The sequence below is a fragment of the Seriola dumerili genome, unplaced genomic scaffold (genome assembly GCF_002260705.1).
Source record: "Seriola dumerili isolate Sdu_G_001 unplaced genomic scaffold, Sdu_1.0 BDQW01001087.1, whole genome shotgun sequence".
In the NCBI taxonomy this organism is placed as follows: Eukaryota; Metazoa; Chordata; class Actinopteri; order Carangiformes; family Carangidae; genus Seriola; species Seriola dumerili.
The window spans coordinates 323,533-350,741 of record NW_019175342.1 but is presented as its reverse complement, the minus strand read 5'-3'; the positions used below and the strand labels follow the sequence as shown (position 1 = coordinate 350,741).

General features: G+C 38.7%; 4 protein-coding genes across 6 annotated transcripts; 3 read left to right on the top strand and 1 right to left on the bottom strand.

The window, feature by feature from the left end:
• Positions 1 to 499: 499 nt before the first annotated feature.
• Positions 500 to 3,971, bottom strand: LOC111237698 (transcription elongation factor 1 homolog). Its single transcript, XM_022766895.1, has 4 exons — positions 3,904 to 3,971; positions 3,435 to 3,573; positions 3,247 to 3,317; positions 500 to 1,734 (listed from the first exon to the last, which is right to left on the bottom strand). The coding sequence occupies exons 2-4, from the start codon at positions 3,548 to 3,550 to the stop codon at positions 1,670 to 1,672; spliced, it is 252 nt and encodes an 83-aa protein (XP_022622616.1). The 5' UTR covers positions 3,551 to 3,573; positions 3,904 to 3,971; the 3' UTR covers positions 500 to 1,669.
• On the top strand, positions 3,586 to 8,031 carry pld6 (phospholipase D family member 6). 2 transcript variants are annotated; one of them, XM_022766893.1, is made up of 4 exons: positions 3,586 to 3,706; positions 4,753 to 4,925; positions 5,394 to 5,623; positions 7,736 to 8,031. In XM_022766893.1, exons 1-4 carry the CDS (start codon positions 3,635 to 3,637, stop codon positions 8,002 to 8,004), a joined length of 744 nt encoding a protein of 247 aa, XP_022622614.1. In that variant the 5' UTR covers positions 3,586 to 3,634; the 3' UTR covers positions 8,005 to 8,031. The 2 variants fall into 2 exon arrangements, with proteins under 2 accessions (XP_022622614.1, XP_022622615.1); XM_022766894.1 differs by lacking the exon at positions 3,586 to 3,706 and adding an exon at positions 4,102 to 4,127.
• Positions 8,032 to 9,850: 1,819 nt separating this feature from the next.
• LOC111237673 (ras-related protein Rab-3D-like) lies at positions 9,851 to 19,305 on the top strand. The gene is made up of 5 exons (XM_022766861.1): positions 9,851 to 9,986; positions 13,476 to 13,709; positions 16,580 to 16,698; positions 18,207 to 18,331; positions 18,471 to 19,305. Exons 2-5 carry the CDS (start codon positions 13,476 to 13,478, stop codon positions 18,656 to 18,658), a joined length of 666 nt encoding a protein of 221 aa, XP_022622582.1. The 5' UTR covers positions 9,851 to 9,986; the 3' UTR covers positions 18,659 to 19,305.
• A 587-nt stretch (positions 19,306 to 19,892) lies between these two features.
• Positions 19,893 to 25,792, top strand: LOC111237684 (tetraspanin-1-like). 2 transcript variants are annotated; one of them, XR_002665785.1, is made up of 9 exons: positions 19,893 to 19,977; positions 21,629 to 21,716; positions 22,785 to 23,000; positions 23,457 to 23,531; positions 23,683 to 23,790; positions 24,086 to 24,232; positions 24,345 to 24,437; positions 25,308 to 25,413; positions 25,598 to 25,792. XR_002665785.1 is itself a non-coding variant. In XM_022766878.1 (8 exons), the coding sequence occupies exons 2-8, from the start codon at positions 21,660 to 21,662 to the stop codon at positions 25,353 to 25,355; spliced, it is 744 nt and encodes a 247-aa protein (XP_022622599.1). In that variant the 5' UTR covers positions 19,893 to 19,977; positions 21,629 to 21,659; the 3' UTR covers positions 25,356 to 25,450. The 2 variants fall into 2 exon arrangements, 1 of the variants encoding a protein (XP_022622599.1); XM_022766878.1 differs by lacking the exon at positions 25,598 to 25,792 and having other exon boundaries at positions 25,308 to 25,450.
• Positions 25,793 to 27,209: the final 1,417 nt, after the last annotated feature.

The following is a 27,209-nucleotide window of genomic DNA, read 5'->3' as shown; positions in this document are numbered from 1 at the left end:
CTCATTCAACTTTTATTATTAAATCTATACTACACTCAGAGTTCATAATTTAAGCCTGTTCCAGAATTTAGGACGTGTAAAAGTATCTGTGAATATGAATGTTCTACCTTTTCTTTTATTAAATCTCAGATTCTTTGTCAAGTCATCTAAATCCCAACTGTATTATCTTTACTCTGAGGTTGTCCCTCCATTTGTCACCAGCTGGTGGTGCTCAGTACTGTAAGGGACATTTATGTCACGTAATATATAATCACTTCCTTTGCTTTCCACATTTTAAAAAGAAAAACCTAGGACTATTACATTCAGCTACACCAACTCAAGGACAGACAATTACATCTTGATCACAAAGAATACAGAAATCCAAAGTGTGTCATCTTTTGCTCAGCGCAACAGGATTTCTTTGTTTAACAAATTAAACATCTGCTCTATCATATTATCAAAATACAGTACATTTACTTCATTATACAATAAAATGAAAACCAACCAAAACTAACTGGTATCAAGTCTTATTGCTCCTTTATTTCCAAGATCACACTTTTCAAATTCGTTGTATTTAAAAATCAGTTTTATTCTTCTTTTCGGCCATTGCATAGGAAAATATCAGTATTACAGCTCAATTCCAGGATAAGAGTACAATATTTTGTACACATGCGCTTAATAACAAAGATCTTTGTACTTTTTGATTTGTTTTTATTTCTTAAACATGTAAGCTAAAACTATACGATCACCTGAAAAGCTGAATGGATTAAGAACAATTCAAAACTTGTGAACTTAGCAGCAAAGCATAAATCTTACAGATTTCCGTTCCTCTCTCCAGTGGAATGACCTAATGCTGTGACACAACTGTCTCCATGAGGATAAGAATATCTGTGGATAGTTATGACTGTGAACAAAACCCAGAACATCAATGCTACCTTAGGACTGAGGATGAGGAATATACATATTTCAACTATGAACTATGCTGTGTTTAGGTGAGATGCTAAAACAAATCCATCACTGAGTTTCTGTTGGTCTAAACTGTATTCAAATTAAAAATCAAGAAGTTTACTCCCACCTAGACTTTGAAAAGACTTATAGTGGAGTCCGCCTGAAAATTTTCCTCTCTAACTACATTGTGTTGCTAGTGTCAGACACTGTATGATAGAGAATGAGTTTCTGTAAATTAATGTTTCTGGTTTCATATTAAAATGCAGAGATCACAATTACAATTACATTTGCCCAGTGAACAAAACATAAGAAACCAAAATTAAAAACAAAATAAAAAACAGGATATTATTTTGCAATCTTCAACATCAACTATTATTTAAAGGCTTGTCTACACCGTATCCAAAGGTTCTTTGAAATCCATCCTAAATAATCAAAAACAGAAAGGCCTGCTCAATGTGTGAGGATAAATTAGGATACACTGCAAGTAACAAATAATGAAATAAATCTCAAGAGTAAAGACTACAGTTGTGGGTGGAAACTTTACTCACAAAGGGGAGAACTCGAAAAGAACAATTCAGAGCCTGTTTGTGATGATTCACACAGGTGTAAATTTCAAGTGACCATACAGAAACCTGTGAATAATAAATGATTCGGAAACCTCCGACCAGTTTGATCCTAATGGGCCCAGACCCACCAGCCACATCCTCATCCCGTTCCTGAGAGGCATCCAACTACATGAGGGCTACTGATTGGCTGCTTCACATGCATCTATCCAATCACTGTACACATCAACTGGCTCCGACAGATCTGAGCAGTAACGGATTAAGGATAAAAAACATTCCCTTGCATAAGAATAAGAGTTTAGATTAATGCATGATAAAAAAAAATCAATACAGAAGAGTAAAGTCACTGTTTCCCAGGAAAGCTGTTGTTTGTTATTACACTGGAGGTGAGCAGTGATCCCCAGTGCAAATCACATTCTGAATCTATGTCATATCATTTATCAGAAGTACGATCAAGTGATTACCATTTTTAAAGTCAAAGTTCTGCTCCCTCTCCAAGCTAGCTTCTGTTCCACTAACATATTTCTTTAACCTTTCTTCAAATGCTGAAACTAATCAAATTTGAGCACTTCATCAATTTAATAAAATAATATCTTCAATGAGTCTTATACAATGACAGGATGTCAAAGCTTCATAGGAGCAGCAGTTGTTCAGTGCTAATAAAATTGTTTGACAATACAGTATTAATTCAAGGTCCACTTACTATTTTTTTTCCTGACATTCCAACCACATCTTATAGCTGTCAATACTGAAGGGAGTCTGTATATGTACATGGAGGAGAAACCACAGGCGTGGTCTTTGTTCAAAGATGGTATTTGGTTTCAGATGTGAATGGCCTCATTGACCTTTCTTCTGCAATTTTGCTGCATGGTTTCCCAAGGATGAACACTTACCTCAGTGAAACTCAGAGACTCAGTGGTCTCCAGAAATAGACAATGTCAACTGTCTGTGAACACCAGACCAAAAACTAGTCACACCTTCAACTTGGAAGTGGTCAAAGTCATGGCAAGGATTCTGGGGTGAGAGAGCTCAAGAGGGCCATTCACATCTGATGTCAAAGCCTAAAAGCATGGTCATATTACATTCAACAAAATTTACCAGCACTCAGCCCTGAAAAAGGAAGTGATTTCACAATTCTGATGCAGGTAATAAAGATTGACCAGAGCAATCACAGACAGTAAACAACGTTTGAGAGCAATGCTATAATTTGTAGTCTGTCAGTGTGACAATGTACTAAACATAATGATAAACCACACTAGAAAAGTAACTTCCCTATTTCCAAACACAGTGCATCAGTGTCTCTATTGACCACAGGAGTGCATCTGCTTTGGTTAAAGTTGAACGCAGGTGAACTCTGGCCTGTGAATCTGCCAGAGCTGACTGGACATCTCACTCAAACATGAAAGGCACACTGGAGTCTGTCCAGCATTCGGGCTTCAATTAAAGTGAACGTGAGATTGAGAAAATAGTTGTGTACCAGACAAGTAAAGTGACCAAGCCACTTTAAAGTTACATGATTTTAACTGATCCACCTGCATGACGACTATTGGAAGCTTGTAAAAAAACCTAGTGAGTGGACCTTGAGCTGAGATTATTTTGTCAGACTAACTGTTTCCAAGATTAAGAATTATCTTGCATGCCTAGAAAGTTAAAGTTATTTTTTAAGATAAGGTTTTCAACATATTCTGCAATTGTGTCACTAATGTTTTATTTCCTAGAAAGATAGCGATGTAAATTCATCCATGAATAAGGATACAGGTGATGGGGGTCTGGAACTCCTCCAAGCAGACTGTGCATGATATTATCCCCGTATTTCTGCTCCTCTCCCTGTCCACAGGACAAACAAAAGAAAAGTTGGCAACAATTAGCTCAGAAATCAACAAATGAAACTTTACCATTGTATTGATATATATATATATGTATAAATATTATTCGGCTAATTACATTTTTACGTCACATGACTTCTCGTGGTTGCAGAACGGACAGGTGAACTGACTTTCCAGATCCCCTGTCATCTTCTTCTTAGGAGGAGGCTTTCTTTTGGACTTGCGGCGACCCATTGCACACCAACTGAATCACAAGTCTATGTATGATAGAGACAAGAATCATGGAACTTTATCAAGGAGAGCAGGAGCGATGGGTGAATGCCACTAAAGAGAAAATATGTGAGAATAGTTGAGTGGAAAACAACTCTAGTCTGCTGCACCAGATTGTTGGTAAGTTAGCATGCTAACGTTAGCATGTTTGTTGTTGATCCCCAGTGCAACATAAATCGCCTCACAATAGAAAAAAACAGTGTTAAAACAGAGTTAAATAGACTCGAGTAAGAAAGCGTCTTTGATTCTGCTTCGACTAGCTTTAGTTACTAAACATATCGTAAGTGTTAAGTAAAAAAAACTTTAATCTTGTTTACCTTTGGTTGTAGAAAACACACGTTGCAGTAATGAGGAAAAGGGTTCCTTAAGACCCGGCACCGGCAACAGTACGCATTAAATGATTGGAGGAGAGTGTGCGGGTTGCGGCCAGCCATTGGCTGTCTGACATGTCAGTCAATATGATTGGCAGTGACGAAACAGACTCTGACCTATGCGTCTGACACAGCCTATTCCCGCGTGGTGGCGATAGAAGCTATCGCAGGTAAGATAATGGTGATGAAAAGACTCCAAAGTTTGCTGTTTTTGCACGCTCCTTCCACCCTAGAAATGTTCAGGTGTCAACTTTTGATACATATCGGCAGGTTCGTTTATTTCACATAGCATTTGTGTCGCAGAATGTCTTCTTTCATCAATGTTCGACGTTTATATTGTATTTTAACTTACAAATCACCAGCGTCTTGGAACAAGAACACATTGGTTGAACAATGTAAATTTAACTGGAATTTACATTGAGTCATGTTAGCTTAGCTTGGTTAACAAATGAAGTGAGCTATTCTGCTCAACAGTTAAACCGGTCTGTGAAATGTCAGAAAATAGTGACAAATGCTCTTCAATCTTCAAACAGATTACAACACAGTGATATTAAGTTTGAAATGATAGAATCCAGAAAAAAAGCAGCACATTTTTAAGATTGAGAAGCTTGACTAATCATTCAATAGATTTCTTTCAGCAGTAGAGAACACACAGACAAAACAGTGTAATCATACTTTTGCATGAGACTGCTATGAAAATGGCCATGATCATGTAAGACAAAACTCCCCAAAGCACTTATATTTGCATTGTACCACGCTTATTACGTACATTACTTTAGTATTGTTCTGTTGAAGATATCAGTGATGTGGACAGTGAAGGTGGTTGGCCTGGGGGTGGTGGCCCTCTCTCTGGAGCTGCTTGCCTGGTTCCTTCGTCGCCGCAGGCCTGAGAGAACCCTGAATGAGGTCCTCTTCTTCCCTTCAGAAATGACCTGTGTGGAGCACTTCTTCCGTCCCTCTTCACCTCAGTGAGTGAGACATAAGCATTGTATTGAGTAAAAGGGAGAAAAAGGATAGTATTACCTCTGTATCACTGTACAGTTTTTTTGTCATAATGGCCACTAATGCAAAATAAATTCTCAGCCCCCAGATACTTTCAGTAAGTGGATTTAGTCTGCGCATTTACCATTCTTAATCCCCGCTGCATTTTACTCAGCAGGACCAGTGTACTGAAGTTATTTCTCCAGATAAAATTAAGCCAAAAAACCAGACCTTGATTAAACGAAAGATCATTGATGGTACTTGAATTCAACAACCAACTTCACAACATTTTTTTTCCAATTTGAGTTATTTAAACCACACAATATGTCTTTTCCGTTTCTAGAGAAGCTCAGTGAAAGATGCAACACACAAGAAGAAGGCAGCATGAAGGATGTTAAGTAAAGACTGTTTAGATAACACAGTTTTGTTTTCTTTCTTGTTTTCTGGTCCTCCAGTTCCTGTTTCTGCTCGTTGCCTCATGGTATAGAGACCTCTTTCGCCCGTCTTCTCCACCACCTCCTATCTGCAACATCCTCTCTGGATTTGTGTGTTTTTGCCTTTTCGAACATGGATCTATGCAGGGCTATACTAGCCCTGCATAGAAAGGGCATTATCATCAGAGTCCTCACTGACAAGGACTATACCGCCATCACTGGCTCTCAGATAGGGATCCTCCGCAAGTCTGGTAAGAGTAACAGATCCATTTATTTTTTGAATCTTTGTGAGGTACATTTGTCTTCGTGTGTTCATGTTTAGGTCCTATAGAGATATTATTTATTGAAAAAAATAAGTCACACCAACCTATGTGGGATTATTATGGACAAATATTAATTGAAATATGGTAAGCATGACTTGGGTCTTACTCAACAAAAGGTGCTCACTCTGTGTTCTCGAACTACCAGTGTCACTGTCATTAAGTCTCACAGGGTTCCTTAGTAGTGAATAGAGTGATGATAGGAAGTGTCTGGGTGAATGGACGTCACCACTACAAGCCCTCCTATGAGTCAGAGTAATCATGCTCTGAAAGCACCGAAAGATTTTGTGTCACGTGTCTGGCTCACACTGTCTCACTTTCTCTCTCAGCCCTCTCTGCATTTAATAAATTACTTTTAGTGTATGTTGTTAAGTAAGAATTAAGTAAGTAAGAAATTGGCAACCAGACAACAAATGTCATTAGGCAAAGTGTTTCTCAAAGTGTGTGTGTGTGTGTGTGTGTTTGTGTGTGTGTGTGTGTGTGTGCGCACGCGTCTGCGCGCGTGTTTTGACCGCAAGCCTCTGACACAAGGGAGAATCAGCTCTTCTACTGTATCTTTTGTATTTAGTCATTGTTCTGCAGAAACATTTCATAATCAAATAGCTGAGTGTGACTGGCGCTAAACCAACCACACTGCTTGGGGTTGTCCAGAGTTTGTTTATGAAACATTTCCTTCAGTTCACTTTGTGAACAGGCTCTGAAAATGTTCATAAATGATCATAAAGGGGCATCTTCTGGACTGTCCGTGTTCTGGGGTCAAAACTGGAAAGACATTATCATTTTATTTCCAGTTGCATTTACTCTTTCTCATCATTTCTGGCTGTCTTCATTTTGAGCTTTCTAATAACAAGATTTCATAGAGCCAAAAAGGCATTTACACAGAGCAATTAGTTCTTTGTAGGGATCATGTTCCTCGGAAGAGAAATGCTCAGAAAATCTAACACGTTTCCTATAATTGTTTTTTCCTTTTCTTTTAAATGAGCATGCACTTAACCTTTCGAGAGAGAACTTGCATATCTAATCTCTCTGTTTGTTTTGGTATGTAGTCCAATTTTAAAACCACTGATCTATGCAAACTGAAATCAGATACTTTACTAAAGTAATTCTTGTGTCTATGTTTCCGTTCTGCTTCTGTACCAAAATAATATCAAATTAAGTATCCGTACCATATTCCAACATTATTATTTTTAATTTCTATACTTGATTTATGTAAAATAGCTACTGCTGTTATTATTTTGTAACCTAAATTTTATTTTTGTTCCACACGTTGCAGTACTCGACAATAAGACTAAATACACAATTTGGGGGGTTTAAGAGGCTGAAAGCATTTTCATTAAAAAATGACTTTGATTTATAGATTTTATTTATTTTGTGGCACAACAGATTAATAAAAATGATCAGAATAAACATACACATAACAAATTAAATAAATATAAAGGCCTAGAGTGTAAAATTGTTTGTCAGATTTTGATAGCTTCCTCCCAGCTTTTGTGTTTTCCATCATTTTGCCACTTTTTCCACCCAAAGGCTTTTCTTTGCTCAGACTGGATAAGAGAAAGAAATGTCTTATGATCTTATGGAGAGTATGAAAACACTCATGTGACCTTAAAATGTTAAGCGCTGAGCTGTTGATGCAATGATGTTACAGTGAGGTTGAATAGTCTATGTGGTGAAAGGGCAGAGGTTTCAATTTGTTCTACCTGTATCACTCTTCCATTTCACAACTCCTCAGGCCACATGTGTCAGTATCGTCCATTTCGAAATTCTGTTCTAAATTTAAAGTGGACTGAAGTACAGGAATATTCATTCCTGATCCTTGAATAGTCATTTAACTCCACTGTTTTCCTTTATGTATTGTATTCCACTCAACTCAAAGAACCTTACATGCTATTTAACCTGCAGAAATTCTCATTGATTCGCTCTGTGCACTACCCAGAATTTCACAGTAGGACTGGATTGGATCAACACACATACACTGTATGAAGCATTGAAGAATTTTCCCTCATTCTTCACTGTCCTCCCTGTCTACCTTCTGCTCCCCAGGGATCTGTGTGCGGTGTGGCGTGGGCTCTGTGTACATGCATCACAAGTTTGCAGTGATGGACCATCGGCTCCTCATCACCGGCTCCCTCAACTGGACGCTGACAGCAGTGCAGAGCAACATGGAGAACATCGTTATCACTGAGGAGCCAGAGCTGGTGCAACCCTTCATCAAGGAGTTCCACAGGTTATGGGTGGACAGTGATCCAGCTCGATACCACCGATCAATTGACCAAAAACCTGCTCAGTCAGAGCTCATGAGAGAGCTTTGAGGTAGAAGGTGTGCATCTAAAAGCTCTACAATTAGCTTGGCCAGAAACTGCCTCTAGGATCTGTTTTTTTTTACTGTGAGGAGGCTCTGTTACTTTAAGTTTTGGAAGACTTGTTCATGTTAAAGTGAAGATGTTACTGTACAAGATGACTGGAGTTTTAAGGCATGTTTTTTCAATATTTCTAAGAAAACAGCTCTGATTTTGAAAGAGACTGATTTATAAGAACGAGTCTGGTTTATGTGTTTCATTTTTGCATTTGTTTTATTTTACTATGTACAAAAACACTGTTGTTGAAGTGCTGCAGTAGTTGTACAGCTTGGCAGACATAAGACTAGGATAATATCCACAACATAGGGTTGGGCTGGTTTAAAAGAGAAATCATCTTGTTTTTCTTAGGTGAGAATATTTCTTACATTCCTAAATTCAAGTTTGTGTTTTTATATATTGTCACAGGTTGACAGTGTTTAATTACAGTTGTTTTATTCAAAGATTTCCACCAAATTGATCTTGTTTCTTCATGGTCATTACATGATGAATAATCTATTATGTGATTTTTCCCTCTCAGAACTAAGGGGAATATGTATGCTAGTTAGGAGCTTGAGTTTAATACCTTTCCACAGTTCACGTTGTGCACAGTATAACTCGAAATTACACTGGCTGTAAAAATCCAGTATATTGTTTAGGGTGTGCTACTGCGATCTCAGGGACTATAGGTTGCCAAGTACCAATAAAAACTCTCTCACGCTGCAGTTTGGACAGGTCTGTTGCATCATTGCCTCACGGCTGTGGTTTTTCTCCTGCTCCAACATGATTTACTCTGTTTCATATTCGCAGAGATGCCTCACAGCACAGGGGTATTCGCAGTGTTTAACAATACAATCTTTTGTGGTTTGCAAACACAACTAGAGTTGATCTGGTTGGGACATGATTAATGTGACTGGTTGCATGACTCTCTGCATTGCTCACAGTCAGGCTGAAGCTTGTTGATAAAGCCCAGAACTGGTTTGTCTGACTTATGACTTGTAATATTTCAGCAGTTTACATCTTGAAGAGAAGCGTAGTAAATGGGGATTTTAGACTTTGCGAATCAGCTGCTGTATTTTATCCACGGCACAGAAGTGACCAATTTAACTGAGAGGTCATGAGTTCGGGTGCGTAACCAGTGCGTAATGCCTGCGCCATTCAACACACACTCCATCAGGCCCGACTGAAGTTTACTACTGAAACTGTGTCAAGCAGCCAGCGACGGACAGGATAATACCGGAAATGTGATTATTTTTTACTTTAAAAGATCAGCAGGACAATTGGTCATGCAGAATGAGTCAGGTTTGTACCATATTAATTGTTCTGTAACGATTAGTGCAAAAAAATCAATTGGTCAATCGACATCAATAATTCTGACAATTGATTGTTTAGGCTTTTTCTGTTTCATGGTATTGCAATCTGTGGGGTTTTGGATTGTTAATCAGATATACCCAACGTGAATACATTACTTTTGCCCAGGGAAATGCAGATAGGCACTCTTCCATTTTCTCGGGTTTTATTGATTAATCACTTAATCAATTGATCACAATAATCAATAATTTAAACGATACATAAAACAATCAGTTGCTGCAGCCCTGCGTATTACCATTAAACAAATATTGATTCTAAAGTACATACAGTACTGCAATATACTGCGCAGATGAAAACAATGACAACATTGTTAATGTTTTACACTTCCGTGTTTGTGAAGTATCCCGAAAGTCCTCGAGCAATCGTGGTTTTATATTGAAAGTCTATACCGGAAGTGTGCTATATATACTCTGTTTGACTTGACTGTGATTAAACGGTGGATATCCCAGTGACAGGCACATGCACAGTCTGGAAATCCGGGATCGGAGCGCCTGAAGAGGAGCGCCCGACACCAGCGCACATCCATCGGCTTTCAGATAGAGGAAGACCGTGGGAAGGACGGACGAAGAAGAAAGACATTATTCAAGGTAAGAAATAAACATTTCTCTGTAAAGGCAGAGCGGTTTGTTTAAGTGTCATCAGGTTGTAGGTGAGTTACCGTATGGTAGGGCGGTGTAGGCAAATTAGGCTAACTGTTAATACAGTGTCAGCAAAGGGCTCAGAAAATGAACTTTTATCTTTGTGTTTGTAGCATATTAGGCCGGTGTGCACATTTATAATTACATTAATTGTGGTATGGAAAGTGTCAACAAGTACCACGAGCCCATGTGTCCTCATATAAACAGTAGCCTGGTCTTCGGAAGTGCACACTCCACTTCAATGAAGTCTAACTTCCCCTATACTTTCAGTTACATTTTGTACTATGAGGCGGTCGCTTTAGTGCCAGAGGACCTGTTTTGTCTCCTGCTAAAGTAAATACATCCAGCGGCATAAACCTCCACACATCAGTGTTGAGGTGTTTCTATACTAGATGTTGAGGCGCATGCGTGGATACTGGTGTTTTGCTGAGTGTGTTCAGCGGCATGCCTGCCAGCTCCTCTTTTCCTCTTTATGGCCTTGGATGTGGTAATGCTGAGCTGGTCTCCAGAGACATCTCAGCAATCAGGGAGGAGTAGGACTCAGCTCAGCCTCTCTGAAAAAGGAGAAGGGTGGCGGGGGGGGTTGGATGAATGGATGGCTCAGCTTCTTTATGATGCAGAGGGATGGAGGAGGGAGAGAGAGTGGATTGAGTGGGAGAGAGCAAGATATGAATGGATGACAACTGGAGGGATGCAAAGATGGATGAATATGAGAGAGAGTAAAGGAAGATAAATGGGTGTGCAGGTGTGTTTGTGTGTGTGTTTAAGTGGGAGTGTCAGTGGGTGGATGAATGGTCAGACGCATGATGGATTAAGTATACAGGGAGGGGAGGAGAATCTATTGCCCCTCGCCCCCTGCTCAGCATCCACTGACCCCATAAGTTTTATAACATGTGAGTCCGTAGTCCATGTGACAAATGGACAGGGAGAGCAGTGGATGACTGATAGTGGGAGAAACAGTGGAAGGAGCATGTTCTGGCTGGCCATGATTCATAGCATAGAGATGAGAGCTAAGAACGATGAGGAAGGAAGATATACCATTCTTTTCACTTACCAACATGAAAATCTGCTTGGCTGTTAGTGTGGATTAATTTCAGACTTGTGCTGAGATTCCTCACTCTGAAATTAAAACACACAAGCTCTGTCTTACCACATTTCTTTCCCAGACGTCCAATTCAGTATCAGGCAATTATCAGCAAGGGAGGCTTGTGATAGAGCCAAATGGTTCTCATCACTCATATCGAACCCTAACTCAGGGTATGTATACAGTATATATATAATTTTTTACTCTTTAGTTACAAGTCCTCGTAGCATAGATGGTTTATCAGCTGTGCAAATAGTTGACACACTTGTTGCATGCTTAGTTCAAATAGTTGTGACCCTGGCCTTTTACAAGATGTACCACTGGTCTCAGCAAAACAGTAAATTAAATTTTTTCTTCCTTTTTTCAGTTGTCAACATTCATGACATACTCAACATATAACTCGTATAACGCAATACAATTCAATAGCACCAGAAACTGCAACCCCCAAAATGACATTTTCAACAAAAACTGAACATTATAACTGTCATGAAGGGAGGATTTACGCTCATCGACCACTTCATTAAGAACTCCATACTAACACTGGGACGGGCCTCTCTTTGCTCTCAAAACAGCATCAGTTCTTCATTACATTGACTCCACAAGATGTTGGAAACTTTGCTTTGAGATTCTGCTCCTTGTTGACTCGATCGCGTCACATCATTTCTGCAGATTTATCAGCTGCACATTCATGCTGCCAGTCTCCTGTTCTACCACATCCCAAAGGTTTTCTACTGGATTCAGATCTGGAGACTGACGAGGCCACTGAAGTTCACTGAACTCATTGTCATGTTCATGAATTTAGTTTGAGACGTCTTTTACTTTGCGACATGGTGCATTATCATGCTGGAAGTAGCCATTAGAAGATGGTAGGCTGTGTGACGCACATGGTCAGTAACAATACTCAGATAGGCTGTGACATGCAAACCATGATTGATTGGTTTTAGGGGTTTAAAGTGTGCCAAGAAAATATTCCCCACACTATTACACCACCAGCCTGTACTCTTGACACAAGGCAGCTTGGGTCCATGGATTCATGCTGTTGATGCCAAACTCTGACTCTACTATCAGTGTGCCTGGGCAGAAATCCAGATTCATCAGACCAGGTTACATTTTTCCAGTCTTCAACTTTCCAGTGTTGTGAAGTTAGTGTCCACTGCAGCCTCAGATTTTATTTCTGTTCTTGGCTGACAGGACTTCTGCTGTTGTAGAGACCAGAGAGGATGTTGGCAGTTTCAGAAATACTAAAACCATCTCATCTGGCACCAACAATCATGCCACAGTCAAAGTCAATGAGATCACGCACACGCACACGCACACGCACACACACACACACACACACACACACACACACACACACACACACCCCATTCTGATGTTTGATGTCAACATTAACTGAAGCTTCTGACCTGTATCTGCAGGATTTCATGCATTGCACCGCTGGCACGTGATTGGCTGATTGGATAATTGCACAAATAAGCAGGTGTACAGGTGTTCCTAATAAAGTGCTTGGTGATGTGATTGCCCTCATGAATTTCAATGTGTTTTATTGTTGATAATCAATTCATTTTAGTTAACAGGACTGTATTCCCTGCCTCCACTGCATTAACTTAGCCTTGAAAATGTTCACTGTTGAATCAAAATGTTCTGTTAAATTAGATTTATTTGGAACTATTGGTACAGGGTGCATCTTTTCTTTTTGCCTCAAAACATTAGAATCAAACAGTGTAATTCATCGGTGGCAGGGTAGGCCTTTTAACTTTGTGTTTTGCATTAATTATCATTTTTAGCATGCGGGATGTCATGTGATATCTAGCATGTAACAAAATACAAAGGAGCAGGTCAGTACCAGTCCTTGATCTTAAATGTACATGAATTTACTTGACTGTTGGCCAAGTGCAACGCACTCAACCTGTAACTATATGTTTGAACTTAAGGTTATTGTATTGTTCCTGTACATACCGGATATTCTGCTGTCTTTGTCATTAAACTGACTAATTGTTTTGTCCATGAAATGTCAGAACAAGCTGAAAAAAGTCCACAACAGTTTCCCAGAAACAACCGACGTCTTTAAATTCTGACCAACACTACAAAAAAAAGAAAGAAAGAGAGATTAAAGTTAAAATGATACAAAGCAGAGAAGCAGCAAATCCTCGCATTGGAGGATGTTTGGCATTGCTGATGAGTTAGTTGAATAGTTCAGCAATTTAATCAAAAATGTTATCAAAATTGCTGCAGATTAATTTCAGATAATCCTTTCAGCACTCGAGTTCTGCTCACTTCTTTTTTTGGTCACAGGCTTCACAGTCTCTTCATGAATCTGAAAGCCTCCTCTGCTATTGTTCTTTATTTGATAGATGGCATTAGCCAGAGATCCAGGGGCAGGCCCGGAGCAGAGAGATGCAGCTGACCAAAACTTTGACTACATGTTCAAGCTGCTGATCATCGGCAACAGCAGCGTGGGAAAGACCTCCTTCCTGTTCCGCTATGCAGACGACTCCTTCACATCAGCCTTTGTCAGCACAGTGGGCATTGATTTCAAAGTCAAAACCATCTACAGGAACGACAAGAGGGTCAAACTACAGATCTGGGTAAGACGGAAGAATACAGTGCAACGTTAAAAGATATATGCTGAATAATACACACACTGAAGGAAGATCAGTGTATGTATGTAGATTATTTAACGGACAAAATGTAATAATTCTGTCCTGACACAAACAAGTCTCTCAAAACATGAATGTGCATCTTACCACTGCATCCACAGTCGGACTGTAAGTGTTGTTTTTGATGAAAATTAGCTGTACTTGTGTTCGATAGAGCCACATTCTTTTCCCAGTTAACTTTTCTGTCCATGGAGCAAACTAAACTGGGAACAAAAGAAAACTATAAAAGAAAAAACTTGCAATAGAAAGATATCCAAGAACAAAAGTTGCTTAGTTCCAACTTTGTCATCATTATTCAGATTTTCCTTCGACTTCGTGCACTGAAACTGTTTGCCATTACACACACATAGTCTGGTTTCTCCTCTACAGCAGGAAGAAAGTGTGGCAGTTGGGCAGATAAGGGCCAGAGCACACTCCGACTCTCGTTGACTCAGGGAAAGATGTTTGCTCAGTCCAGAAGTTGGGAACTGAAATCTTGCAGACAGAGTTACAGTTTGACCAGATTTCACTCTAATTAATCTGGCTCACAGACATTTAGATTACCGAGTTCAAAAACCTGATGTATATGGTTTGTTTTTAACCACTTTAAGATACTTTACTACTAGTGGCAATTGCTTGACATCCCAAACAGCCTTGAAAAATTAGAAACAGTCACCTTGTTTTGCCCGGGGCTAGTTCTGCTGGACCAAAGCCATGTATCTGCAAACAGAACTGATGTAGGTCATTGGAAGTGGTTGACAACACCAAGATATTTGCATTAAAGATGTTGATATTTGCAAATCTTTACTGTGTATTTGACTATGAAAAGTGCATAGTGCTTTTTCTATAATTCTAATATTTGCAGATTCTAATGTTTGCAGAGCTGCAAATGACAGAGAAACCATGATGGATAAAAACTCTGTATTAAAACCCACCTAAACTGCTAATCCATCCATTGCTGTGGGTGGGTTAGCAAAGTAGCCATCTCTCCCACTGATCAGAAGGGAGTTTTTGGCAGGTATATATTGGCTTTTAACTAAACAGATTCACAAAAAAAAACCTTATATAACAATTGAATTAATGTAAATCAAATTGCTTTGCAGGTTTTTCAGACATTTTTATGTAACTGTGTTTAGGAAGAAACAAAATTCCACATTGATCAAATGGCCAACACTGACCCACTGTATCAGAAAAGCCATAAATGGACCACACTCACTCACACGTCCCAGTAAGGAAGCATAGATTCTTTTTCAAAAAGGATAAAGAAACAGCTGGCCACCTCTGGACAAAAACATGATAGTTAAACTGTTGTTAAATTAGTTTCACAGGATTAAGGCTTATAGTGAGTCGACAGCAGAAGTGTCGTATTAGAAAGAGCTGTGACACTCACATCACTGAGGTCTGAAATGCTCCTAATAATTTCTGTTAGAGGCTTTTTCGTTCCCTATGATGGATAAAAAAATATATATATTCATAATATACTGAACAGCAGACATGTTCGAGAGTATATGAGCAACACTGAGTATAAAACGCTGCAGTCGCTTTAATGTCAGAGCTGTAATTTACTTAAGGTAATTAAAGGCATTTACCTGGGGGTTGAGAGGGTCTAAAATGCAGCTTCAACCAAAGCCAGAGTGAATGGTGCTTTTGAAAGCGTTGTTACACAACACAGACTGTTTATCCTCACCCCATTCCCTAGATTGCCCTCCTGCACGCCGCTGCCTGTCATGGATGTGGCATAAACTAATTTCTCACAGTCTGGAGTTAATGACAGTTGATGTTTAACATCGTCCCCAGACGGCAGGGTTCATGAAAGATGCATGGGTTGGAGCTGCCGGAGCTGAATGTGCCTACTGCGCAGACTGACACCCAGGACAGATCTATTACTGAATGTTAGTGGAAGGCGAGGACTTACCCACAGTACTCGTGTTAGATGAAAGTAATACATCTTTTCTTTTCCTTTTTTTTTTTTTTTTTTTTTTTTTTTTTTAAGCGTAATGGATTCAGAGTAGCATGGCTTCTCTGCTCAGCTTAACAATGATACAGTTGCATAATTTTACACGAGGAAAGTGCCAAGTACAAGTAAAAAGTTATTGGCTGCTGAACACCTTGAATGGGTTTCATGGGAGCATTAAAACAACCTCAACTCATTTTGTAACACTGCACCAAAGTCGGGCGTACAAGGGTTTGAGACAGTGGTAACATCTTATACTGACAAGCCCCAAATCTCCATCTTTAGAGTGCCCAGGTTAATATTTGGCATTACTTTTCATCAGCTAGATTAATCTGCATTATTTAATGATCCAATTTTAATGTGTCCACAACAACAATTTCATTTAATGGTTTAACTGTTTTCCCATAATCAGCATAAAGAAGACAAATAACATCCTCAGAACTTATTTTTGTCCCTGAAGGCATAGCCAAAAGGCAGAGAGCACATCCTGGTGTATTTACAGGGTGTGGCAACATCAGCACATGATGGGAGGGATTAACTTCTGAGTTAATGATTCATCTCTCCTTCTCAGGACAGCCAGGTCAACTATTTGTTTCCTTCTCTCAGAAAAAAATTTTCATTTTCAGTTCGGGAATAATTTGAAGTGTTTATCGTTAATATTAATGATGAGGTTTGGGCTATGTTGTATGTATTGGAATTTCATGTCAGTTCAGTTGTCAGTGGTAATTTTAGTTTCCCTGTCACCCAGTCTTCATGTGACCTCTGTGAATTCACAGTTTCCTTGAGATTGTTGTGTTTTAAACAGTAAAAGTAACTGATCCCAAAGCGTACCAGAATTTCTCAGATGAACTGTGTGTGTGTACAGGACACAGCAGGGCAGGAGCGCTACCGGACCATCACCACAGCGTACTACAGAGGAGCCATGGGATTCCTGCTCATGTACGACATCACGAGCCAGGAGTCGTTCTACGCTGTTCAGGACTGGTGGGTACAGCTATAGGTATAATAAAGATAGATAGATACTTTATTTATCCCCTAGGGGAAATTCATGTGTCCATTAGCTCATTGTTGATGATGATAATAATAATATTGATAATAATAATAATAATAAAAACAGTTAATAGACAAACAATAATAATTAGATTAGTCCACTTCCTTTGGCTGGAGTGTTGTATAACCTGATGGCAGTGGGAACAAAGGATAATGTCATACTATTAAGTCTGAATACGTGGTGCGTGTGTGTGTGTGGGTCCTAGTGCGGTTGACAAGCAAGACGACGAACAAGCTATACACCTACAAATCTGGACCAATGAATATTTCTCGCATTCTATATCATTCCGAACATAAAAAACCGATTCTTAGTTAACCGCGTAGTATTCTAAGTCATAATCAACCTATCTCCGTGTGGGTGTGTGTGTGTGGCGCGATTGGGTTGTGTGGTCGTTGTGTGCCGTGCTTGCTGTGTGCCACAAGTGAATGCCGACATTTGTGCTGTGTTGTTCCTCCACAAATCGTGTGTGTGTGTGTGTGTGTGTGTGTGTGTGTGTGTGTGTGTGTGTGTGTGTGTGGCATTTGTAAAGGGATATGTTGTTTTGATTTTCTGTTTGTTTGGAGACACCCTGTCCTTTTGTTACATGTTAAATTAACAAGATGAAACTTGGGGAAATTGTTCCATTTCTGCTGTAACAAAATTTGGCAAAGAAAAATAGAGCATATTCATAGACACGGTTTTCATATAAAGAACAAATCTGATGATTTCACTCTAGTCATTGCATAATATAATAGTATAAGAAGCTGGAGATAACCATATTAAAATCCTGCAAAATAACAGCAGTAGTGGGATTACTAAAACAAGAATTAAATAACAGTAAATGAAAAAGAAAAAAAGTATCAAAAATAAAAATACGCATACTTATTATAATGTTATTTATAACAGTATTTTTACTTATTATATTTATTGATTTATTAATCTATACTTACTATATTGCTACTGTATATATAGATCATATTATTGGAATATTATTTCTGATGCTTTAACAAGTAAGCAGCATTTTAGTGTCACAGCTGGTTGAGGCGGAGTTAATTTTAACTTCTTACACTGCGGGAGAGTTCGATCTATGCATATTATGCATATTATGTTATGCAAGCAATGCATAACATTTTGTAACTTGATCATATGTTTATATGTAATATTATAATTTGCAAACTAGTTACTTAACCTTTCAGATAAATGTAGTAAATAAAAAGTACAATATTGTTAAGTAATTTTAAGTAATTAAAAATTGACCAAAATATGGTACTTGAGTAAATGGACTTTGTTGCTTTCCAGTACTTTCTTTGAACATCTCAAATTGTTGATGATGCACGTTTTCAGTGTAAGAAATGCATATATACAGGGCTAAAAGAGCACCAGATTTTGCTCAGTGTTGTGAAGAGACAGATGGTCACTGCAGGACAGGTGGTTGTGAAAATGTTGTGCTGGTGTTTCCCAGGGCAACCCAGATCAAGACGTACTCGTGGGACAACGCGCAGGTAGTGCTGGTAGGCAATAAGCTGGACCTGGAGGAAGACAGGCAGGTTCCCACCCAGGATGCCCAGAGACTGGCCACAGAGCTCGGTCAGCACACACACACACACACACACACACGCACACACTTTTATCACATGCTCAAGAGGACACACAAACCAAACCTTACTTACTAATCATAACTCATACTGTTTTCTTTTCTCTCTCTGTCTCTCGACTCGCTCTTCAGGCTTCCAGTTCTTCGAGGCCAGTGCCAAAGACAACATAAACGTGAAGCAGGTGTTTGACAAGCTGGTGGACGTCATCTGTGAGAAGATGAACGAGAGCGTCAACGGTGATGCCAGCCCGTCAGCCGCTCACAAGGGGGATGGCCTGAAGGACACGCCCCACGGCAGCCAGCGTGGCTGTGCATGCTGATGACTGACAGTGGAAATTCATTGAGCGTGGGTTTCATATTCACACACACATATGCACACACACATACACAGATTGATTGAATTGCCAAAAAAATCTGCCATTGTGAATGTACTTTACCATATGTTACTGCAATACTATCACGGATGCTATACTCTCTTGTTTTTCTTGTTATCTTCCTCATAATTTGAATGGGACTGTTACACCGAGATGCCAAAGAGCTGTGTGGAGCAGCTGTGCCTTCTGCCCAATGCCTGTGCTTCATTATTTTCTTGTTTAATGGGTGAGCAGCACCTGTTGGAGGTGAGGATGTGAACAAAAGGCATGAACCAAATCAAGCCTGGCATTGGGGGTGATTTACTTGTGTCCTGCTGCCCCCTTGTGGGTGTCAAGTGAAAATGCATCAGTGTGACTCACTGCCCAACAGTTTATACTATATTGTGTCAATTAGCTCCTGCTAAGGACTAAGGCCCACTGTTCAGTACAAAGTCAAACAAACCTGAAGGGTGCTGTGTCATTCCAGGTGTATGTGTGTAATCCAGGCTTGTTATTAGAGTTTTGGAGGGATATTCTCATTTTCTTTTAATTTATATTTTACTTTTTTCTTTTTTTGTACTTTTAATGGTTAATGCTTGTCCAACATTTCATTTGCCAGGTTTATTGTGTCCCTCTAAAAATTGAGATTAAAAAATATGGATTAATACAATACAATATGTCTGTTGGTTTTCATTTGTCATTTGAAGTAATTTCATGTTATTTTTCTGTATTAAACAACATTTCTGAATGTAGGAAAAGTGTGATAGGTTTCCAGAGGTTTCCACTCAGTAATTAATCATCATAAAATGGAATCAATCATGTCATAAATCTTATCCCTAAAGTTTTTTTTTTCCATTTATTGGAACATAAAACATTCATCAGGTTTGTGTTTATGCTCAACATTAAATTATTTAATTCCTTTGATTAGCTCCTTTTTGTGCTCTTTTTGAAATTATGCTGCGAGTTAATGTGAGAAATCATTTTATTTTGACCTAGAATTGGTTGTAAAATTTTAGGTGATAAAAGTTTCTGTTTTTGAAGGGACTTTGGACACCAGGAAATGTTGCCTACCATGAACGCAAAGTCAGTGACGTGTAGGGTATGAACTCCCTTTTTCCCTGTGTGTGTGTGTGTGTGTGTGTGTGTGCGTGTGTGTGTGTGTGTGTGTGAGAGAGAGAGAGAGAGACATACCTGTGAGAAGATAAAGGGGCATGTGAAAGCCTCGTTGAGCAGACACTCCTCATTGATCAGACCTCAGCTGGCAGACGGCCGTCAGTTCAGAACAGGTACGAGTTTCATGGTTTTTCACACTTTTTAATTCAAATATCCAACTATATACTCAACAACCAAAATCATTTTAATTCTAATCTAAAAGAAAATTACAGAAAATGAGTATATAACATGATCCAGCACGCAGGATGTTTTCAGACAGAACTCTTCATCTACAACATTGAAACAGGTATTATATTGTTTTATTGTTGTGGCTGATCAGTGTGTATCTGTGGCCTGGTGGTTCATTCTGAACCGTCCGTAAAAACCTATTTTGTAGTTTCGATTATTTTATGGCCTTGTGGCTTGTGGCTTATTGTGGCTGAGTGGTGAATGTACAGTTTAAACAAGTCTGAAACAGAGGGATTAGTTTTTGTATTTCATATATTATGTTTTTATATTTCTTTTGTAATCTTAAAGATTCATCTTTCAAAGTGAGGTCATGCTTGTCATGATTGTCATTTTGTATGAGGGGCTGTCATAATAAACCACTTGCTTGCTTAGGAACAGTTAGCAGTGTAACCAGTAACAGACTGAATAAACCAAGTATTGTTCAGTCCTCAGTTCTTTTTTAACAGTATATACCGTATTAAACTGACTCTACACAGTACAGGAAATTAGTTTTTACAGCTGATGTAGGAACCTTCAAATTTTTCTAGAAGTAGCATTAAAAACTGTTAATTGTCCTGTTTTGCTGCCTCAAGGCTGTGATGAAACATATTCAGATAAAAAACATGTGATTTTATAGGTGTTATTGGAACATTTTATTGCCTCTTGGAAACAAGGTAACAGTTGCCAAGTAGGTTCCTACTGTCTGTTATCGTCAAAGCTGCAATAAGGAAGAAAAAAAAATCAATAACTATAAAGCTGATCTCATTTCACTGATACAGAGAGCAGATGGAAACAAAGTTGAGCAAGGTTGGGGACAAGGGTATGTGTTTTATGGTTCTTCTGAGCTACTTTAGGGCGACAACCAGTAAGCACATAAGATATCTTTACCATTTATCATGAACACATCAGTGGAGTTAGTTACACTCCACCTTTTTAACCTGTATTTCATAGATTTAATGGCATACTGCAGAAAAGACACTTTTATTCTCTGCTGACAGAGACATGGGTTATAATATTTAAGGTAACATTGATAAAGAGCACCACAGTATGATAAAACTGTTCATACACTTTTACAATGAAGGGGACAAAAGTTCAAAGCTGATTTTTTGATTGGTGATTTTTTTCTCCTCTGCACCACATGTAGTCTCTGCACATATCACGTGATTCAAATGTGTGCTTGTTGATGATTTAAATAGCATGCACGCAAGTAAAATTTCAAATAAAATGAGGATACGAACGTGCAGCTTATTTCACATTTCAACCGAAACTTAGATTACGTCAGTATGAAAACTGACGTTTAAGATTAAGACCCCTTCTGTTTTCCTGCAAGTTACGGTGGTTAATGTGTAACCAAAGCAAATGCTATTTGACCCACGTTGGTGCTCGCTTGTGTTGTAAGTCAGCTCTATACAATTGATTTTCCTATGAGAGGTAAAATGCAAAGTTGTCCTTCCAAATCTCCTAAGCAATAAATGAGTTAGTAAGTAAGTGTGACTAAGTGTACACATTAGTTTTCAGCTGAACTCACACACTATTTTCTTCTCTTTTTTTTAACAGTGTGAAGAAGAAAGAAAATAAAAAAGCCAAGATGTGTTGCTCCGGCCTTCTCAAAATGATGATGTTTATCTTCAATGGCTGCATCTTCGTAAGTTAAAAAAGAAAATCTTCTGCTTCTACTGTCAAGCTCTATTTCATGTTTCATACAGAAACAACATCAGTGCAAAAGATATTTCCTTATGCTTTGTACAATATTCTTTTACAGCTTGAAAAATGGAACTGTGTACTTCCTGTATTCAGTGATAGTTTAAAAGAACAGCTTAACATTTTGGGAAATACACTTAGATAGATGAGAGGTTTTTACATGTAAGTTAAATATAAAACTAGAGCTGGGAGATGCTTAGCTTAGTTTAGCTTAGCATAGCTCAGCATAAAGACTGGAGACAGGGTGAAGCCTCTGGAAAAATCCTCTGAAAAAATTAAGCATGTGTCTAAGGTTAACTGTTACATTAAATGATTACTTTGTAAGCATGTGGAAAACTACAATTCCCATGAAAAACTACATCATTATAACTTGGTTTTGTCCATATCCATAAAATTGACAACTCTTTATTTTTTCCAACTTTCTAGTTGTTATCTCTGTTGTATAAAAGCTCCTACAGCGTTTGCTCCTCACCTCTCTATCGTGCTGTTATTGGAACCATCTTTTGTCAGGCTGTGACATTTAACCTGCAAAAGTCAAGGAATTACGGGAAATGCTGTTCTTTAAAGGCTGCTAAAAAACAGAACTATAGAATAAACAATGACATGAAATTGTTATTTTTAAATGACCACACTCATCTAAATACAAGGAGTTAACCACAACACTGTTGAGAAAGGCTCTGTTCCCAGGCAGGATTTGTCGTCATTTGCTGTATTACAAATGGTAGTGGGATTTTAAATGAAACTGAAGCTTCATATTTACCATGTACACATGAGTGGCATCAACCTTCTCATCTAATGCTCAGCAAGAAAGTGAATAAATTTACTTTCTTAAATTTATTTTTGATTATCTCAAAAATGATTTAGTCTGAATAACTTTTATATTTTAACTTAATATTTAATCAATAATACGTCTTATAAATTGTTCTCAGGCTGAACTCCTGCTCTTATTGTTACTGTCTGATTGTTAACAAAAACACCTCTTTCTCTTCTCCTTTCTCCACCCATCATGCAGTTGGCAGGTGCAGCCATCCTGGGTGTGGGAGTGTGGCTGAAGGTGGACAGTGGTTCTTTACTGGGTATACTGGATAATGTGGACAATGCACCATCTGGGATATCCCAGCTAATCAACGTCACCTACCTGCTCATGGCAGTGGGTGGTGTGCTGCTGGTCATTGGCTTCCTGGGCTGCTGTGGAGCTATCAAGGAGAGCAAGTGCATGCTGCTGACGGTAAGCGATGTTTGATAGGTCAACACCAGAGACTTAGTTTGAGAGCTGACCAAAGGGACATAAATCTCCTTCTTTTGAAATAGTAATGAATTTTAATTTATAATTCAAGAGCACAGAAAACTACATTTCACATATTTTGGTCCAAGCTGGACCAAAATAGTAAATTCTGGTGATGGGGAATGTTGAAATGTTAGATTATTATTTCACCTTAGAATGCTCTCTCATACAATTCAGATGGATACAGTGACTCTGAGAGGAAGCTGTTAAGACTTTTAGCACTTAACTTTAGGTTTGATCTCTGCAGTGTGTACCGATGTTACATCTGCATTAAAGTTCTTTGTCCAAGCCTGTTTCTCACTCTGTTGGCTTGATTTTACAGATGCATAATGCTGCTACTAATCAAATATTTTACAGTGAGAGTTTTGCAACATTATTTATCATTTCTTCTCCACTCAGTTCTTCAGTATTGTGCTGATCATCTTCCTCATCGAGGTCGCAGGAGCTATTGTGCTGTTCGTCTTCCAGGGTTTGGTAAGTGGCTTTCGAAAGCTTCTTGGCAACAACTGCCAGCAGTCAGGTTTACAAACTTTAATATACATACATATATATATATATATGTGTGTTTGTGTGTGTATAAAGTAAAAAATATGATGATGTGCTATTGTCTATCTGTCCTTCTCAGGCTGATGAACTTCTCTCTGATCTGGAGCATGAAGTTATATTGAGCATTAAAAAAGACTATGGAAGCAGTGAACCTTTAACCTCTATCTGGAACGGCACCATGGATGAGGTACTGTATTTTTTGAGTGGACTCTTTCAACCTTAGATATACACATCTCTGTTGTCACAGGCAATTATGTGATCCACTTTTTGAGATGAAAGTAGTGACTGTCTGAGTTTACGCCTCAGCCAATACTCAACTCTTTGATTCCTTCAACATGTACACCCTCGTACTGTCTCTTATTTTACCATGTTACGCAATTGTGTCTGAATCTTTTTTTCTTTTTTTTTTACATTTCCATAATTGAGCTGCTCACACCTCTCTCCTCACTGTAACACTATAACACTTTGTGGTTTCCTTCTAGTTTAAGTGCTGTGGATACAGGAACTACACAGACTTTGACAATTCCCCTTTTTACAATGAGGGTAACGGAAAGTTTTATCCGACCACATGTTGCAATGCAACCCTCATCACCTCGGATGAATGTGCTGCAGAGATTGCAGAAGTTTCGGTAAGAAACCATGTTACTTTTGCTTTAACTTCATACATGTTAACAACATTGATTGTGATGAATTGCACCAGTCACTCCCTACCTCTGCTAAATCCTGCTGTTTCTCTTCCAGATGATTGACGGCTGCTACTTCAAGCTGCTGCAGCTGATAGAGGACAATGCTGTGATCGTTGCAGCTGTGGCTCTTGGAATTGCTGCTATTGAGGTACAGAAAACAGCTTATTAACAGGTTATTTACATCTGTTTAGAAGAGTTGTGTGTTCTCCGCAGTTACTTTGATAGAGTGCAATATATGTTAAGACTCTCATATTGTTATTAAATCTTTCCTCATCTTCATACACTTATTAATGACACTGGTATACAGAGTATTGGCAGACTCTACAATTTACAGATGTTCCCTGAATGCCTAACATGCAGGCAATGGATAGACACTAGCTACAGCACACACATCAAGGGCCGCCACTTAGGGGAGCAGCAGTGCACTGTAGTGTCTTTATGGGAGGTTTAAGGTGGTTTATTGTTGTAAATACAAAATGTGCCAATATGAGGGGCTACTGGGGGGCCCCCCAAGGGGAAAACCTCTCCTGCACCTTTGGCCTTAATATCTACCCATGGTTTTGCATATTTCACAAAACTATTGCATTACAATAAAACAGACAATATGTAATAACTGTCCACAAAGCCAATATCATAACTGTGCTAATGTGTCTGTGGACACTCATGTACGATGAGGCCTATGGTGTATTTTGGATTACAAAATTTCTTTATGGAGCATTTGAATGAATCTTTTTTTTTAATTTTTTTTTTTTACACGATATATGATGTTGAGGATTGCTGATTTTTATTGTCAATCATCATCACACATAATTGAGGTCTACTCAGGTTCTGCTCCTCATGATTTCCATTTTCCTTGTCGGTGGAGTTGGCTTATATATACGTTTATGGAGGGAAGAGACAGTGCATGGCTTTTTCATAAATTTATTGTATACGTCATAATGTGCAGTCTATAACCTGTGTGTCATCTCTACTATACATTGTGTTTACATGAAATGGTGATGACCCGTTGTCTTTGCAGATTGCTGCCATGGTGGTTTCGATGATTCTCTACAAGAACATTAAGTGATGTGTCCCGTCAGAGATGAGATGACAATATTGTGATTGGTGGAGAAATTTTACTTGGTGTAAAGTTTATTTTCTTTTCCTTTGATTCAAAACAGACAGATAGATAGATAACCTAACACATGCATTATTGGCATGTAGAGCATTAAAACCAAAGATGGAGAGGTAGATGTTTGAGCTACTGTGTTTTTCCATTTCAAAACTGTATCTGAACGCACTTATACTGTGATTTATTTATGTTTTCAGAAGGGCTGTTGTCAGATGATATTCTATGTGCTGAAACATATGGCTGGTAATGTGTAATGATGCACAGAGCAGAGAAGGATCTTCGCAAGTTGTGTCAGTTGTTTCTGTCCCACACATTCACTGCAATAATATGATAAATTTATTTTTGTATGTTTGATCATATATAAATAATAAATGTCACAATCTTGACTTTTACAATTATCAACAAATTGATTATGGTTTTCTTTTTGTGGCAATAGATCTTTTAACATTCACATAAAATGGATTCTAGACTGAGGCAAACAGGAAAAAGTAACTAAACATTAGAATGTAAACTGTGGGCCTGTGAGTAGATATACGACACCATTATCATTATAGAAAGAAACATAACATTTCATTTAAGTCAGGAATATTCTGCCAGTGCTGCTAGTTTTATCTGATCCCACACAGGAGCAGTTACCCTTATTACTGAAGATAAGAGCATAACAATCAAAAATGATGACACCACAGGAAAAAAACAATTGAAGTCAGTGAACTCTCTCTAACACCAATCATATTAATTTTATATTAATGCATACGCTTTATAGTATGTTAACTGCAAATCCCAAGTGGCTGAATGAAAGCAAGAAGTTCTGCCTTCAACAAACTGCTGCAAATTTTGTCAAGTCAAGCCAATTTTACTTTGTATAGCGTCAATTCACAACAGAGGTTATCTCAAGGCACTTTCCAAATAGAGCAGGTGTAGACGTACTCTTTATAATATTATTTACAGAGACCCACCAATTCCTACCAAAGGCAAGCGCTAGGCAACAGTGGCAAGAAAAAAACTTACTCTTAAGAGGCAGAAACCTCGAGCATGACCGGACTCAGGACCGGACTAGAGAGAGAGAGCATGCAAGCAGGAGAGAAAGAGAGAGAGAGCAAGAGAGAGCGCAGAGGAAAAGACAAGAACTGTAATGCTCCTACTGATAAAAGTAATAATGAAAGCAAATAACAGTATTAATTATTATTATTAATTATGGTAAGATTTAGTTAGTTTAGCAGCAGGTGTTAGACAGGATCTTGGGGGCAGTAGGTGGTTTGCAGTTGCAGATCCAGACTCTACAGCTCTGGAGGCAGGGGACCTGCGGAGAGTAACAGGAAGGAGATAGAGGAGAAGGAGAAGGGAGAGAGAGAGGCACACAGCCTGGGCACTCATGTGCTGGGGGGGGGGGGGCACTCTGCAGCTAGCAGACGTCATTTTAACTCTGGGAACAGACAAGAGCCCTAATTCTGGGAACAGAGAGCACGAGATGGAGTAAAGGGTTTAAGCAGATCAGACAGGTATGAAGGAGAAAGTCCATTTAGAACCTTATATGTCTTCAAAAGCACCTTAAAGTCTGATCTCAATATGGACAGGAAGCCAATGTAGGGAAGCTAAAATTGGTGTAATATGGTCAAATTTTCTGGATAATGCTCAGCCATTTAGTCAATAGGAAAAAGTAAGGATTCATTTTGAGTTGACTATATCTACTTTTCTCAGGGACGTAAAACATTCAGAACTAGTAAATATGTGAAGAAATGATTTTTGATTTATATATGAAATACATCATCTGGTTCATCCTTAACAGAGAACATAAGATGTTATAGACGG